The sequence below is a fragment of the Neltuma alba genome, unplaced genomic scaffold, assembly GCF_004799145.2.
Source record: "Neltuma alba isolate B1F8T4 unplaced genomic scaffold, ASM479914v2 tig00011735_pilon, whole genome shotgun sequence".
Taxonomy (NCBI): Eukaryota; Viridiplantae; Streptophyta; class Magnoliopsida; order Fabales; family Fabaceae; genus Neltuma; species Neltuma alba.
Window position 1 is genome coordinate 232,409 of NW_021636363.1, and position 15,455 is coordinate 247,863.

At 34.8% G+C, this 15,455-nt stretch overlaps 3 protein-coding genes and 1 pseudogene across 3 annotated transcripts; 1 reads left to right on the forward strand and 3 right to left on the reverse strand.

The window, feature by feature from the left end:
• Positions 1–706: 706 nt before the first annotated feature.
• Positions 707–1,740, reverse strand: LOC114717423 (ethylene-responsive transcription factor 1B-like; annotated as a pseudogene).
• A 2,921-nt stretch (positions 1,741–4,661) lies between these two features.
• Positions 4,662–5,897, reverse strand: LOC114717378 (uncharacterized). Its single transcript, XM_028902500.1, has 3 exons — positions 5,859–5,897; positions 5,342–5,434; positions 4,662–5,179 (listed from the first exon to the last, which is right to left on the reverse strand). Exons 1-3 carry the CDS (start codon positions 5,879–5,881, stop codon positions 4,909–4,911), a joined length of 387 nt encoding a protein of 128 aa, XP_028758333.1. The 5' UTR covers positions 5,882–5,897; the 3' UTR covers positions 4,662–4,908.
• Positions 5,898–8,983: 3,086 nt separating this feature from the next.
• Positions 8,984–13,426, forward strand: LOC114717387 (uncharacterized). The gene is made up of 5 exons (XM_028902510.1): positions 8,984–9,128; positions 9,260–9,339; positions 11,049–11,191; positions 11,547–11,611; positions 13,032–13,426. The coding sequence occupies exons 2-5, from the start codon at positions 9,289–9,291 to the stop codon at positions 13,112–13,114; spliced, it is 342 nt and encodes a 113-aa protein (XP_028758343.1). The 5' UTR covers positions 8,984–9,128; positions 9,260–9,288; the 3' UTR covers positions 13,115–13,426.
• Positions 13,427–13,501: 75 nt separating this feature from the next.
• LOC114717404 (ethylene-responsive transcription factor 1B-like) lies at positions 13,502–15,040 on the reverse strand. The gene has a single exon (XM_028902531.1). The coding sequence runs from the start codon at positions 15,038–15,040 to the stop codon at positions 14,447–14,449; it is 594 nt and encodes a 197-aa protein (XP_028758364.1). The 3' UTR covers positions 13,502–14,446.
• Between the last annotated feature and the right edge of the window lie 415 nt (positions 15,041–15,455).

A 15,455-nucleotide genomic window follows, 5' to 3' on the forward strand; every position in this document is an offset into this window, starting at 1 on the left:
TTATACAATATAAATTAATTAAATTTATATCGTAATTGATTGGATTTGATTCAGGATGTTTGACCGAGTTAAACATATCATAATCTTGCTTAGATATTTAACCAGTATGTTCTCTTAATATCCAGTTGAATAGTTCAACCCATCAAGAACGGATCCAAACTCAAAATCCAATAATAATGATATAAAATACAACACCTCCCTAGCTCTTGCCCTAAAATTGCGGTCATGACGAGAAAATTTCTGTTCCTAAAAGTGACATATGCTTCATTTTCACTAGAGGCACGATAAAAAGGTTATGGTTGACTTCTTGATGGCGTCATGTATTTTTATCCAGCCGCCTTATGGAAGGGACAATATGACCTTCAAGATGCACACAGCGGACGTATCGGGGCGTGTTTATCTTGTCATCTCTGCCACGCTGGCAGCACTTAAAGCGGCCGAACTAAGCAAAACCCCTTTTTTTGCGATATTTTAGGATGTAATTTAATACTTGTCATGAATCAATTTGTTCATATCTCCATCAGGTTTTGCTGTGGATTCGTTTTAAGAACTTCGAAGCGAGTTCATGGTTTATCCACTGATGGAGCTAAGCCTATGGATTTTGCAGCATGCGTATGTAGCTATATGTGTGTGTGGTGGAAACTATAGTTGTTACTTTTTCCCCTCAGGAACATATTAGTAAAGGTAGGTTAGTTTACTTGTTCTATTAAATAGTTAATGAATCATTGAGGGGGTTCAAGCGACGGAGTTAGAACTCACAAATTCAACTAAGGAAAGAAGGATAGATTGGAGTTGAGATCAAAACAGAATTGAGAACAGAGGCTAGAGGTGAAAAGGAATGAACAAATAATTACAAAGAAGGGAGGAAACTACAACGGATCAGTGAGAAGTGAAGGTCAAAAGCTGCTCCAGATAGTCGGCTCCTAAATCCTCCAACACCAGCACAGCCTGATGATGAGTTGCAATCGATTTGGGTTTTGGCAGCAGGAGGGGTCTTGGACTTGGACCTTCGCCTCGAGGCGTGTTTCTTCTTGAGGGCTAACACCGGAGAGCAACCATCCTCCCATGTCTTGTTCGGCATCTTCCTCAGCGACTCCCTCACCACTTGCTCTGGGAAATTCAGCACCGCTTGTGATCCCCGTGTCGACAATGCCGCCTGATCATACGCCAACGCCGCCGCCTCCGCCGTATCAAATGTTCCGATCCACACTCGTACCCCTTTTCTGGTGGAGTCCCTTATCTCCGCCGCGTATTTCCCCCACGGCCGCCTTCTCACTCCTCTGTACACCCTCTCCTCATCCCCCGCCGACGGATGCCCTGCAAAATTCGATTTTTCTTCTTCCGCTTCAGCTTTGGGGCAGATGAAACCGGAGGAGACTTCGTTCACCGCCTCCAGGGATGAAGAATTGGAGTCGGAGGATGATGAATCCTTGGCCATAACATCGCAAGACACGGCATGATCTGGTGAGTAGTAGTAGTTGCTGCAGTCGTTGAAGAGCAACAGGTCATCCCAGCAGGACAATGATTCACCAGAAACAAAGGAATCTACAGGGGAGCAAGCAGGTTGGGGGTATTGGAAGAAGAAGGGATCTGAATAATCCATGCGAATTTTGATCACTATGCTGAGCCAGTTAATACCAGTACTTTCCTTATCTGGTCTTCGCTATTTATGTTGTGGTGGGTTTTAAAGCAGGATTCGGGTTGTGTATATATACCCAGTGAAAAGAAGGGAAAGAATACCACCAAAACAGCTGATTGACATTAAATATTCGAAATTGTAATATAAAAGGGGGGGGGGGGGGGGGTACGAGAAGTTGGGATTATTGGCGAGGGAGGATGTCTCGGATGGGATTGGATTGGGAAAGGAGGGGCCCAATAGAGGGTCTAGGGAGAGCAATTTTTTTTTTTTTTTTAAAACAGGGGAATGAGTGCTGATGTTCACCATCTTCTTTAATAATTTCTGCACGTGACCCAAAACGTGGGCAGCTTGGCAGCAACATCATACATTCGACCAAGGAACCTTCTTAAGTTAGTAATTCCATTATTATTGCTCAAATCTTCAACGCATCCTCTTTAGTTATGTGTAGTTCTTACATGTATATAGTGGTCTCCACACTCTCTCTTTACAATGTTATTTGTGTGTAATCTGATTAATTAGTGTCATCCATTTTCATATGTACGAGGCCTTTGCAAAAGAAGAGGTGGAAATCATAAAGAGCATAAGCTACACGAGATAAGAATGAAGAAGATGCAGGAGACATACAAATGAGATATTGATGGGGAAAGCACAAAATAAAGTGTTCCATCCGCCACAATTTAATCCAATGAAAACAGAGGAGCTGTATCTGGTCGTGCGTGTTGTTCAAATCTAATATGGATGTCCCCTTCAAACCAATGAATCATTATTAAACCAGTTTCCCATCCGAATTTTTGGCGGGCTTGAATCTTATACTTCTCTTTTCCCATTATCAAGCCTGGAATAATATAATGTTGTTTTGAGTTAAAAGAAAATAGTCAATCAATATATATATATATGTATTTGTATTTTAATAATTATATTTTATTGAATTGCGTGTGATCTATGTATAAAATGTTCTATTTACTTGTGATTGATGTCTTTCCTATATTTACATTTTATTTTTCAAAGTTATATGTGAATATTTTTGTATATTTTAATTAATTTATATTATTTTTAATCATAAGTAACAGACTATTCACCCTCAAATTATCATCCCAAACACTCTAATGACCCAAGCAATTGTTTCCAGCACCTTAATTTGCGTTTCCACACACACAATGATTTCCTCAGTATTCAGCCGCCATGCCATCTCCCCTTCCAAAAGAAAAAAAATTCATTTTCTGAATTTGCAATCTCTTCAATATGCATCATGTATTTATATATATATATATTAATTCGGTTGTCTCTTAGCTTTTCTCTGAATGTGGATACCGTTACTTGTGGGTTATACACACACACACACACACACACCAATCCGAGAGACGAAGTAGGACCGTGCAAGTTGAAATAGGGTAGACAAAGAAGAAGGAATACAATTGAATAAGGGCCACTTGGTGAGTGAGAACGAAAAGTGAGGGATAGTTTAAGAGGGGGTTTAGGCGCAGACGCCTCGTGCTGAAATTAAGAACAAGGGCACATACATTGGACTGATGATCATGATGATAGGTTGTTTTGATGGTACGCCTGCTTCCCGACAAGACAATTGGTTGGACTATTCAATGGTCAAAATTCAAGGTCAAGCGTGCCGTTCGTCAAATCTTCTCCTTTCCTTAGATTCTATGCCCTATATATATATAAAAAAATTGTAAAGTTGGTCTTATTCATTTAAAAATAATTGGAAGAAGACATAATTACAATCAAGTCACGTATAAGAAAAATAACTACTAAAAGGTTTAATAACAACCTAAACAACTTGTAATAACAAGTTCTAGAGTGAAGAATAACAACATTTAGGACTTGTTTTGTAATTTTTTTTTTACATGGTACCTCACTATAATTCTCTCTTAGAAGAGTTATTGTGAGATTCTGAAAAAAGAAAATGAAGATTAATAACAAGTGAGCATTCAACCGAAACTTGCTGTTATTTCGTGTAGTATTACAAGCTGTTATGAGAATTTTGTTTTAATTTTTTTTTTAGACTTTATTGTAATTCTCCTAAAATTACTTACCGATAATTAATTTTTATGAAAAGAGGTGGTATTTTATTTAAATATTTATTTAATTATTTGCATAAAAAACCACTTGATTTATAAAAAATATCTTTCATATTTATAATTAATAGGAAGAGATTATAATAAAAATTATAAATTTGAGAAGTAAAAGTAAAGTGAAATTTTATATTCAGGATAAACATGAATCTCTCTATTAATTTTTACTATGGTTAAAACAGGAAGGAGTATACTCTATATTTTTATAAAGTGGAGTATTGCAAGTGGGTCAAACAACTTCCATTGGTAAACTCCGATTAGGCATTAGGCAAGAAGAATCAGAGGAGGATCGACATTTTCGGAAGTTTGAAAACGATGAACTTAAGTAAAAGTTTAGCAATTTTGCTCAAAAAAATGTTAAAATTTAGCAACGTGCCATAAAAAGAAAATAAAAACGGAGAGTAAGTTTGGCAAGCAGTAAAAAGAAGCGAGGATTAAAACTAAAGGATTTTTTTATTTAAAATCTGCTTCTTAAATGACAAATTTTATTTATGTATCATTCTCAAGTCTCAACGTTCGAGATCCATTTTTGTAAACGTCAAAAATTACCCACAATCACTATACATATATAATATTTTTATAACCTGAGTGCACGAATTGTTGTAAAACTTTTTTAAAATTAATCAAAAACAACAGAAAGATTAAAAGTAGTAGAAAGAGATGAAAAAAAGGACAAAGAGACAATAATCAAAATGAGAATGATCTCGCTTATATTCTGTTTTATACTTCAATACAAATAAGATGTCATACATACATACATACATATATATATGCGAATGATCTGGTATTATGTTTTACATTTTAAATCATTAATTCATAACTTCACAGTTAAAAATATCAGCCATGCACATTTAACTTTAAAAAAACATAAAAGGGCAAAGGCATGTAACTGACATTAATGAATAGCAGGAATCTACAATTAGACGTACCGTGCTGTAAATAGCTTAGAGTGTGCAAAATGGACATTTAATTTGTCAAATTTGACAACCTTTACTTCAACTTCACCGTGACTGCAGGCGACCAATGATAAAACGAAGATAAAGCAATCGACCAGGATTGGCACAAGAGTTGGCACCACATCCTAATTGAGAAAACTGTCATCAAAAGCCAACAAACCCAAACCCAAACCCAAACGGAAATCCGAGGTGGTCGCACTAATAGACGACTTGGGAATTCACTATATCAAAAGCCAACAGACCCAAACCCAAACTTCTCAGCATATCTCATCAGACTACAAGCCCTAGCTCCTTGAAATATAGTTTGAAATGTTTCACACTTGCACCTTCTGCAAGCTGGGTTAGCTTTATTAGCTTCTTTAATTTGAACCCATTCTTCAAACACAATCGAACTTTCTTCATCAATGTATTTACCTTCGGTATGGTCCACATTGCCCCATGCATATGACATTAAATCTTCTTCACCGGCTAGTTCCCCCGGAAATAAATCTTTAAGGCTGCAGAAGAGAATGAATCAATACGGCAAGTTCATGCAATTTTGAGTGAGTATATGCATCTATGTTTGAAACCAACACACACACACACACACACACACACACACACATTTAACTCAAATAAATGACCACATCATGTTCTGAAGTTCTTATATTATAACTCACTCTTTCCGGATGTGGTCTCTGATTTGCATTAGAGTTGAGGTTTGGTCACCCATGCACAAAGTTGCGATGTATACACATGGCAAACTCTTAAATCTTCCAATGAAAGTAAAACGGCCAAAAAAAAAAAATCAAGCCAATGAAAAAAAAATTCAGTGGGATATACAGAGATAGAAATGGTAACACATTATAGACAATGAATATCCTGTAAATATGGCATCAATAAAATCAAGAGACGAAATTAGCCCCCCAAAAAGTTTGAGGTCTAATCTAAACAACCAAATAATTAAAGGGACTAGAATATTAAACAAGTAATGTGAAAGTATTTTTTCACTTATATCCCAACAGTTTGGCGCATGAGCAAAAATACAAATCCAGAAATTCGTTGTTCTCTCCTCTAACCGGGACTTGGAAGACGACATGTATTCAAAGCAGCATTTGACACTGCAGGGGCAAGAATAATAATATTAATTACAACAGTGGAGACAGACGATTTATTTGAGTTGAAGCAGAATCATACCTCAGTTGTTTCACAACTTCCATGTATTCTGCAACCACAATAACTTCAAATATCTTAAACATGCAAGAAAAAATAAGAAGTTTACCATAAACCAGAAGAGTTAAGGACACTTGTATACCTCTAATGCCATTTAAAACAAGCATATAGAACTCGATGGTTGAAATTGTATTCGTTTTTACAACACATTCAAGAGCAATATGTGCAGTCGTTGCAATAACTAAAATTTAATTTTTCAAAACCCTGACGACGACACAAAGGTAATTGGTACATTATCCCCAGAGATCTCTTCTATTACTTATATTTTTCTGAATGCGCCAAATAGCAGCCTATAAATCAGATCTAATACAAACGAAAGTGTTAGATGCTTGGACAAATGATGCATGTAATCATCCAGTAGTAGCCTTATATATGGTGAAGCATCCTATATATCTAGTGTCAGAAATTTCTAAAAGCTATAATATTCAAGTTCTATAATAACGAAAATATATAAGCACAGAGACAAGTTAATAATTGAAATTGCTTAAAAAAACAACCACCATCACGAAGACATAAAGCATATATTTCAGGTATTAGAGTAGGTTATCATTCAAAAATACAGAGATCGGAAAGCTCCATAAAACAAAACGCACAAACCAAATCATAAGGCGTAATGACATCAACCAAAGAAACCCAAGAAAAATCAGAGAAGGAAAAAGACATACAACAGTAATGCTAAAAATTCGAGAGTGATCATTTTCGCTTCAGTATGTGTATATATATGCCTTCCTCTGCAATATATTCCCTCTATAACACAGCTGAAATGGGGAATCTAACAACTGGGAACAAACAAATAAATTTGAAAAAGTAGGTTAGCAACGATCGGAAAGTGCCTGGGGTTAGGGTTTTTTTTTTTTTGTGTTAGGTTTTTGTTGGGGGGGGTGGTTGGGGAGGAATAAAGGGGACGATGAGGCGGCGTTTTGCGGAAAGAAAAACGAGGGCACGAACTGTATTAACTCTGTCCGAAATAGAAAATAGAAATGCAAATACGAATAACTAGTTACATACACGATATGCCCAATAAAAAAAGAAAGAAGTTCATAACATGGAAATCTTTTGAATATGAATATCAATATAAAATGTGAAAGCCATAAAAAATGCATAATATTTATGAACAGTACATAGAATTATTTGTATCAGATTTCAATTAATTTTTTATTTTTAATACATATATATATAGTTCTCGACTTCTAGGCAAGTACCTTATTTTTTTTTCAATTCCTGCAAAAAACAGCATTGGGGATTAGATGTAGAGGAAATAAGTTTGAGGAGAAGGCACTGGGTATTAGATTTGGGCATTTGGCAGTGAAGTATCTGTCATCGTCCCAATTCATTGTCCGGTGGAGCCGATTATATAAAATACAAATAGCGGATGGCGAGGTCCTAGATTTGGCAGAATAATCTAATAATGCCAAAACTTTAATATTAATTGGGGCTCACTTATTTAATTAATTTATCTTTAGAAGGGCTGCGTGCTTATTTTACTGGGAAAGGAACCCCACTACCACTTGCACTTGAACCCCACAGCAACATTATTGTGTTAATTACCAGAGAGTGGTTAATTAAAGTCATAAAACAGCAGCAACCTTCCATATCATGCATTACTGAAATTATCCATTGCATTAATTGCGCCTTTCTTGATTCATTTGAATGCGTTGTCGCCTTTGTCAGATTCATCACATTGCAAATTCAGCAAGTGTCTCCTTATTAATTTAATTTGCTCCTTGATTCTTGTTATCAATCATTAAATTATATATTAATTAAGTTTTTTTAATATTACTCCTATTCAAATTAATTTTTTTAATATTACTCCTATTCAAAATTATATAAAAGAGAATGTAACATAAATAATTTTAGGGATAATACTACACTACTATTTGATAGTCTAGAATACCTAATATTCACGAGAGAATTTATAGTTTAAAGAAAATAATAAAGATATCCTTTAATACTATATTTTGTGGCATACCTATACACTGCTCCTCAACTTCTATTACTATCTATGAATCTATAATGCTACGTATAATATCCATTCTGTTTTCAGACTTAACTGATAAATGCTTAAGTTCCACCTCTCAAACAGCAATGGTTGGTCAGAATCCATCATATATAAGACATTCTTGATCTTGGACTTTTAGGGAAACAAACAGTAGATGATCCGATGATTGGATGAACCAAGTCAATTTTGTTGTCATATACCAAAAAGAAACATTAAAGATCTTTTTTTTTTTGGAAGAAAAGGGGGAAATGGCAGGCGTGCATCTTCCCTTGCTCTAAAAAGGACGAGGTGTCGGGGGATAGATCCCTATAAACAATTATGTTTTTTAATTATTGCCTAATTTAGCAAGCAGAGCTTAATTACTTATAAATTACGAGTTGATGGTAATAATATCATGCTTGTTTATCCAATATTTTATCATTCAACTTGGGTCTGCATCATTATATTCTTTTAGAATTTTATTATAATATAGTTGCAAGGTATATATAAAAGGGTATCCATGTTGAATCTAGCAATTTGTTCAGCAGTTTCTAATTTTTCCGGTGCAATGGCGATTTTTAATTGCACTAAGCTCAGTGAACAATTGTAGCATCTTAGTTAACATATTAACTTCTTAGATCTCAAGGACGATGAGATAAAACCAATAATCCGCATGTAAACCCTCAAATAAAAAGTTCATCTGTTGAAGCTCAAAATTAAAGCAAAGAGAGTGCATTTCTTAACCGAACACAAGTTGGGTCACAAATGATGACCCGATCATATTCATCCTCTGCCCGATACACACAAAATTATTTTAATATTATATATTTTTAACACATGTTCATTGAACGTTTTAAGCCTCCGTTATTTCACCTAATCAATCACTTTCATAATATTAAGCCGCATAGTGCCATGGCTGCTTTCGTCCCAAATCGAGATTACACTGCCGCAATGCATGACCAGGATATGGCTGCTAGGAATGAAGACGCTCATCACTGTACAGATATTGAGTTTATTAAAGCACCCAGATACATGAATGAGAATGAATCGCTAGTAAAATCCAAATTGAAGTTCTCGTAATCCTCATACAAATTCAAACGTGGTACTGGGACTAAAATCTTGGACGAGGACAAATTCAATCACAGGCGGCGTCCAAAGCAAAGATTCATGCATCATTGGATCTGGCAGTTGATCATTTTAAGGGTCACCAGCAGACGCCAGTTCACTTTTCCACTCACGCAAACGCAACAATAGAGGTACTTTAATTCCAAAATCCTCCCTCCCTTCTTCCTTCCCTTGATTCATCTGGTCCTCTTAGTGAGAATTCTTGTACCTTGCAGATTTACTAAATTCCTCTGCCTCTTTTTCTTTCTTTACATTTTTGCAGATCAGCTGACGCATTTCAAGTGGTTAAAGATGGAACTAGATATATATAGCTGGACGACTTACAGAGGCATTACACCAGAGGTATGAACCCTAACATTACTTGATTATTATATTAGATCGAGATTCTTTTTTTTTTCCCCCGGCCTGCGAAGAATGAGGGATTTGTTATAGAGGGAGCTGGAGGTTGCGAGCAGATTGTTACGACAAATGAAAAATGGCCCCAACCTGAAAGTATTACATCTATTACGAAGCCTCTTAGGACCGTGATGCATTTGCTGTGAACAATGGCTGCTTTTCCTCTGATTTTAGTCCAATCCAGTAAACGGAGGAGGAGTTGGGAGATTATTGATCCGAAACCTGCAACTATTATGCATTCGAATTCCCTAATTTCTCACTGTAACTATCACCATAGTAAAAGTTAAATTACATGAGATTTCATGTTTTCTTCAGATAATTTATTATAAAAAAAACTTTAATTTAAATTACAATGTGTTAAATTATAACAACATTAAATGATTTTTTTCGACTCAAATAATTTTTAGTTAAAGTTTAGAAAAACTACAATACTTACATTAAATTGTTTTTATTCATTATGTCAAATTCTCTAATTATAAATGATCATGTGTCATGTTTTCGACATATTACATTTCATTATTGACCCGCATGAAAAAAATAAGATAACTGGCTATGTGTGATCAAAGAATAGATATAAGTAACTTAACTCTATTATGTGTTGAATTGTTTATGTTATTAATTAGATCGTATTAATTAGTATTTACTAATATGCTAAAAAAATATTACTCTTCCAGTCCTATTACAAGTCATAAAGAGAATTTTTTTTTAAAAAAAAAATTTAAGTGACATCATTAAGTTTTTTAGTATGAATATACTATTCTGTCATTCATTTACTGCTCCGGCTCTATGTAGAGGGCAGGAGAAGGAATTTTTGGTCATAATATAAATATGTAATGTTATCTTTCATTTATTATTATATTGACTTTATTTTTAGTAGGTATAATGTGTATTAAATACTCCTCTGGTCCTATTTATAAGACAGAGAGGAAAACATTTTTTAGTCTTATTTATAGGGCATTGAGAGAAATTTTTGGAATGAATGTACAATTTTACCCTCCATTTATTATTATATTGATCTTATTTACATGAGGTATAATGTATATTAAATAGGGATAAAGTTGAAAAGTTGTTAAATTTTAAACGAGAGTTAATGAAGTTTAAGATTTTTCTTAATCTATGTAAAATATGTTAAACGTGACTTATAAATAGGACCAGAATGAGAATAAAGTTAAAAAGTTGTTGAATTTTAAAGCATATTTAATGCAATTTAATTTTTTTTTTGTTTGTATGAAACATATTTAGAAGTGACTTACAAAAAAGACCAGAGTAGTATGTTGCTTTTTTTTTTTTTGAAAAAAATTGTATATATTAAATGAAGAGAAAACTAAAAATTCATAACGTCTTCACATAGAGTTGATCCAATTCAGTGTTTTTTTCGATTCGTCTGAAATATGCTGAAATGCGTTTAATTGCCTAATTATCCCTCAGCTCAACTTAGCAATATTGTGCATTTATGTTTTTCCCCGTGTGATTATATGCTCCATTGTTCACCGCGAGTGTTAAGTGTCTTTATGCCCGTCTTCCCCGGAAAACCAGACTCGCCTTTTTGAATTATTACCGCCGCGCTCATACTCCCATGTCCTTTCCCCCCTTCGTTTCCAGAAAAAACCCTATTTCCGTGCTTCATGGCTCATGCTTTTCGTTGGATGCTACAGTCAGCTTTCTCGAATTATATATGTTCTGTTTCGAAGCTACTCGATTCCCGAATTTTGACAGTCTTCTTCCAATGGAAGTCATTTCCGGGACCTAATGGGCAGCGTAGCACGCGATCGAGGGTTTCACCAACTCAGTTATCGAGGTAAATGTGAAATAATCTCCTTTCCTTTTCTTTTTGTTATTTTATCATTATATTCAGGAGGGAAGCTAAGGTTACTTTATGGCGAAACGGTTTCATTGTTGTTAATTAGTTTGAAGTCTCCCAGATATTCCAATTGGAATTAATCCTCGTCACCTCTGTCTGTCCAGCTGTTGGTTCTGTCTTTTAGGTTTTCCACTGAGTTTCTTGATTTAATAGCCCCCGCAATTATTAATTTATTATAGCGCAGTCGGATGTAATGACGAATTTGCCATCACCTTCTGGATGACTATCGTTTTCTATTGTTTTTTAGTAACAATATTTGATTTGATTAATAAGCATTCTGCCAATATCTTAGGTGCTTGCTGATTAATAAGCATGAGTTCAGTATTGACGGCCGCCAGAACGCCTCAAAGGATTCAGGTCATATATACTTAGATACTCATTCCGTTCCTTATTATAAGAGACAAATAACCAAATTACGTTGATCAAAAAATAGAGGACAATCAATGTGTAAAAATATAATGTTTTTTTCCAACAAATTAATAAAAAGAGTATGAGGACAATAATTGTCAACATGCCTTGTCTATAATAACAATATATAGTTTTCACTTATAGCTTTCATTTGATCACCATTCCTTTTAATTTTGGATGTTCTGAACTGCTGATTAATGTAGATTTCCTCAATCTTATGTCATTAGAATTCTAATTAGCCGACTTAGCCTGTGCGTTTATTTCCACAAGTATCATCAACCTTGCTGTTTGGACTTAATTAAGATACCGAAAATATTGGATGCGGCCGTATTGTATATATAGATGAAATATGGGCGGTGTATCATTTTGTCCAGGCATCTAAGATTCTAGGATGAGTTAATATATTTGTTGACATTTGGTATGCGTGTCTTAGAATTCTACAACTGTCATAAAAGATCTCCATATGCGATGGATTTCCACCAATTACACATGGAAACTATATCTCTCTTATCCTTTTTTTGTTTTTGTTTTGTTTTTAGTAGCCTACATAATTCGTGATTTCCTGGATAGATTATTGGTTTACACATCTGATGCCAAATATATAGAACTTGGAATTCCATCTTTCATCCTCGTGGTCTCTACTCAAAGTTCATGATCAATACCAATTTGAAATAATGAACATAGCTGAGCGTTGACATATGACTGAAGTATATCTGCTACTGCGTTAGGCATATCCACTAAACTTCCTTTTCTTCATTTATGTTTAGCCTATGAGTTGTTGCTGCAAAATTCATAATCATTTCCGATTAATAGTCAATGGGAAACTAATGAGTTGTGACATTTTTAGTAAATTGTATGGTATAGGTCTGATTCGTTTTTTGTCACAAAATATTTGTGCGTGGTATATATAGATGTACTCTTCCGGTCCTTAATATAATATCTAATTAACTAATTTGAGTAAATTAAGAATGTTAGTTAAATTAGTTAACATGATTTTTTTTTTCTAAAACACCCAAATATCTTCCTTAATTCCCTCCTTCTTTCACTTACTTGATTATTGTTGGGGAATATCAATAAGGTTAATTTGAAAAAAAAATTTGATAAATATGTGAAATAGATGTTATATATATGACTAACATCAACTCTCTAATTAGCTCTTATATTAAGGACCGAAAGAGTATATAGGATCTGATTTCTATACTGAATACGATTTGTTGTATCTGGGAAACTTAGTTGAAGAGATGTTTTGTCATACTAGAATCAATTGTTAGTTCCTGCGGTTAATCTTGTGCAAGAATAGAATGCAGTGAGAATCTTATAATTAGAAGGACGCCTTGCCTTTTTTTAGTTAACCTTACTTTTCTAGCAGCTCTCATTGTCCAGCAAATGAGGCAAACAATTGCAACACTATATGCTTTTTGCCTTTTCCCACCAGCTAGTAAGCGATGTTGAAAGAACTACTCGTGCTGTTGTGGCCTGTAATGTTGATACTTGATATTGAAATAAACCATACGGTCATTTTCTTTGGTGAGATTAAAATACAACATTTAGTTTATATAATACCATGTTTATCTCCATGTGTGAAAATTTTACGATGCCAGCTATTCTGGTTTAGTATTAGTCTTTTCCCATGGTATCAAATGATGTGTAAACATCCTAATTAATAAAGGAGTTCTTTGTTAGAAAGATTTTGTAGAGTTCAGATACAGTGACATAAATATAATTATACTAAATAAAAGGCTTCTTTTTCTTTTTCCTCTTCTCTGTGCCCTTCAACGAGACCTTTGCAATTGAAAACTTTAGAAAATCCAAATTTATTAAGTAACACTATTACATTTAGGTTTACTGTCTCTGAAGTCATGAGGAAAATGGAGAATGAAATACTATCTGATTTAACTTTATACTGACATATGTGGGAAGATTTCAACAGTGAATTCCAAGGTAATTGCATATATACTTCTGGCTAAACTAATTCATACATTCCTTTCCCCGGGTTTTGTTGATATTTCTATTATGGATGCATCGAGATGTGTTTTAGGCGCTGTGATTGGAAACCGAAAACTCATCGTCTGGTTCATTTAAAATTGCTGATCAATTAGTCATTTTATGGACATGTCTGGTGATGATTTCTTTTTTTGGGTAAAACTCGGGAAGGATTTGAAGCTGTTTCAAAAATAGATGTATGCAATATGAAGGTCACATTTTAGTTGAAGAAAAGATATAAAAGAAGTTTATGGGGCTTGGAAAGGGAAGACGCCAAGATGGTTTTAGGTGGGAACAAAGACACTGAGGAGGGTGCAATGGTCGAGTCGATGCTCTATGAAAGGAGCAGCTAGCTTTAGCTGAAGGTGTAATAATCATTGTAATTAGTTTCCAGAAAAAATTGGTAAAAGATCTCTTGTTTGGAGATTTTAATCAGTAGGAGGACTTGATAATCAGTACTTTAAGGATTTCATACACAAAGTATCGATATTTGAATTTAGGTCTTTCTAGCCAATACAATTTCCAAACAGGAATGATTCACCAATTTTCCCTAGTTTCTACTTTGTCCCTACTGCATCAGATATGTCAAATTTCTTAACGAACACCAACAAATAGAATGGGATGAGCTGGGAAGGGGGCTTATAATTAGCAAGAGAAAATGACTGCAAAATGAAAGAGGGACGAAAATAAGATAAATGGCGCCTCCACCTATAGGAGAAGGATAATATATGGACTAATAAATAGAAATGAGGGTGATTAATACTGTGTGAAACTGCAGGTTTGATTATTACAAGTATACATCTAGCTTGTAGTTTGATCAGATATGGTGAGAAGTTGCTCCAGATATTCAACACCCAAGTCCTCCAGCACCAACACCTCCGATTGTTGTTTAGCTTTGTCTTTCTTTGCCTTTGACGACAATTTTCTTTGGATGTAGAACCTCTCTTTGAGGGCCAAAGCAGGCGAACAGCCTTTGCGGCAGCCATACTTGATGTGTTGCAGAGACTCCTTCACCTTTTCCACAGGGAAATTAAGAACGGCGTTGTTGCCTCTCATGGTGAATGCAGCTTGGTCATAAGCTAGAGCAGCCTCCTCGGCAGTCTCGAACGTTCCCAGCCAAACTCTGGTTCCATTCCTGGTCGTGTCTCTGATCTCAGCTGCAAATTTCCCCCAAGGTCTCTTCCTCACCCCTATGTATGATCTTTCCTTCACTGCGCTCTCGGTTTCTTTGTTTTTACAACTCACCGGTGCTTGATTTACCTCCTTCTCAATCATATCGAAGCAGAGATAATCTTGGAAAGGGTCTTCGTGAAATTGGTCGCTTGATGAAGAAGAGGCCACGAAAGGTTCAAAGGTAGTCTCCTCCCAAAACTCACAATCTGGGCTCCAAGACATAATGGCTATGGTTGCAATCTGGTATGGTATTTATGACTTTGATCCCATTATTGCAGTTATTTATATACGCCAGATCCATGATGGTTCTATTTTGAATCAGCCACCCCGCAATTTTTTATACTATCATAAGACTATATTATTGCTAAACTTCAATTCAAGTTCTTTTGTTTTTTCGGGTCAGATACTTCAGTTCAATTTAATCTCTGCGGTCAGCACTGATATGTCGAGACAGCACTGGAATTAATTTGAGTGCTATTCTTCATTCCATATATTTTAATAATGAGCATGCATAAAATTCAATCTTTTCTGAATCATTTCATAGTATTGTATTTTTGTTCTTAATTTAATCGCCACTTTAAATATGAAATTTAATTCAATTTCATATCATTTATATGAAAATAATGTTATTTATATG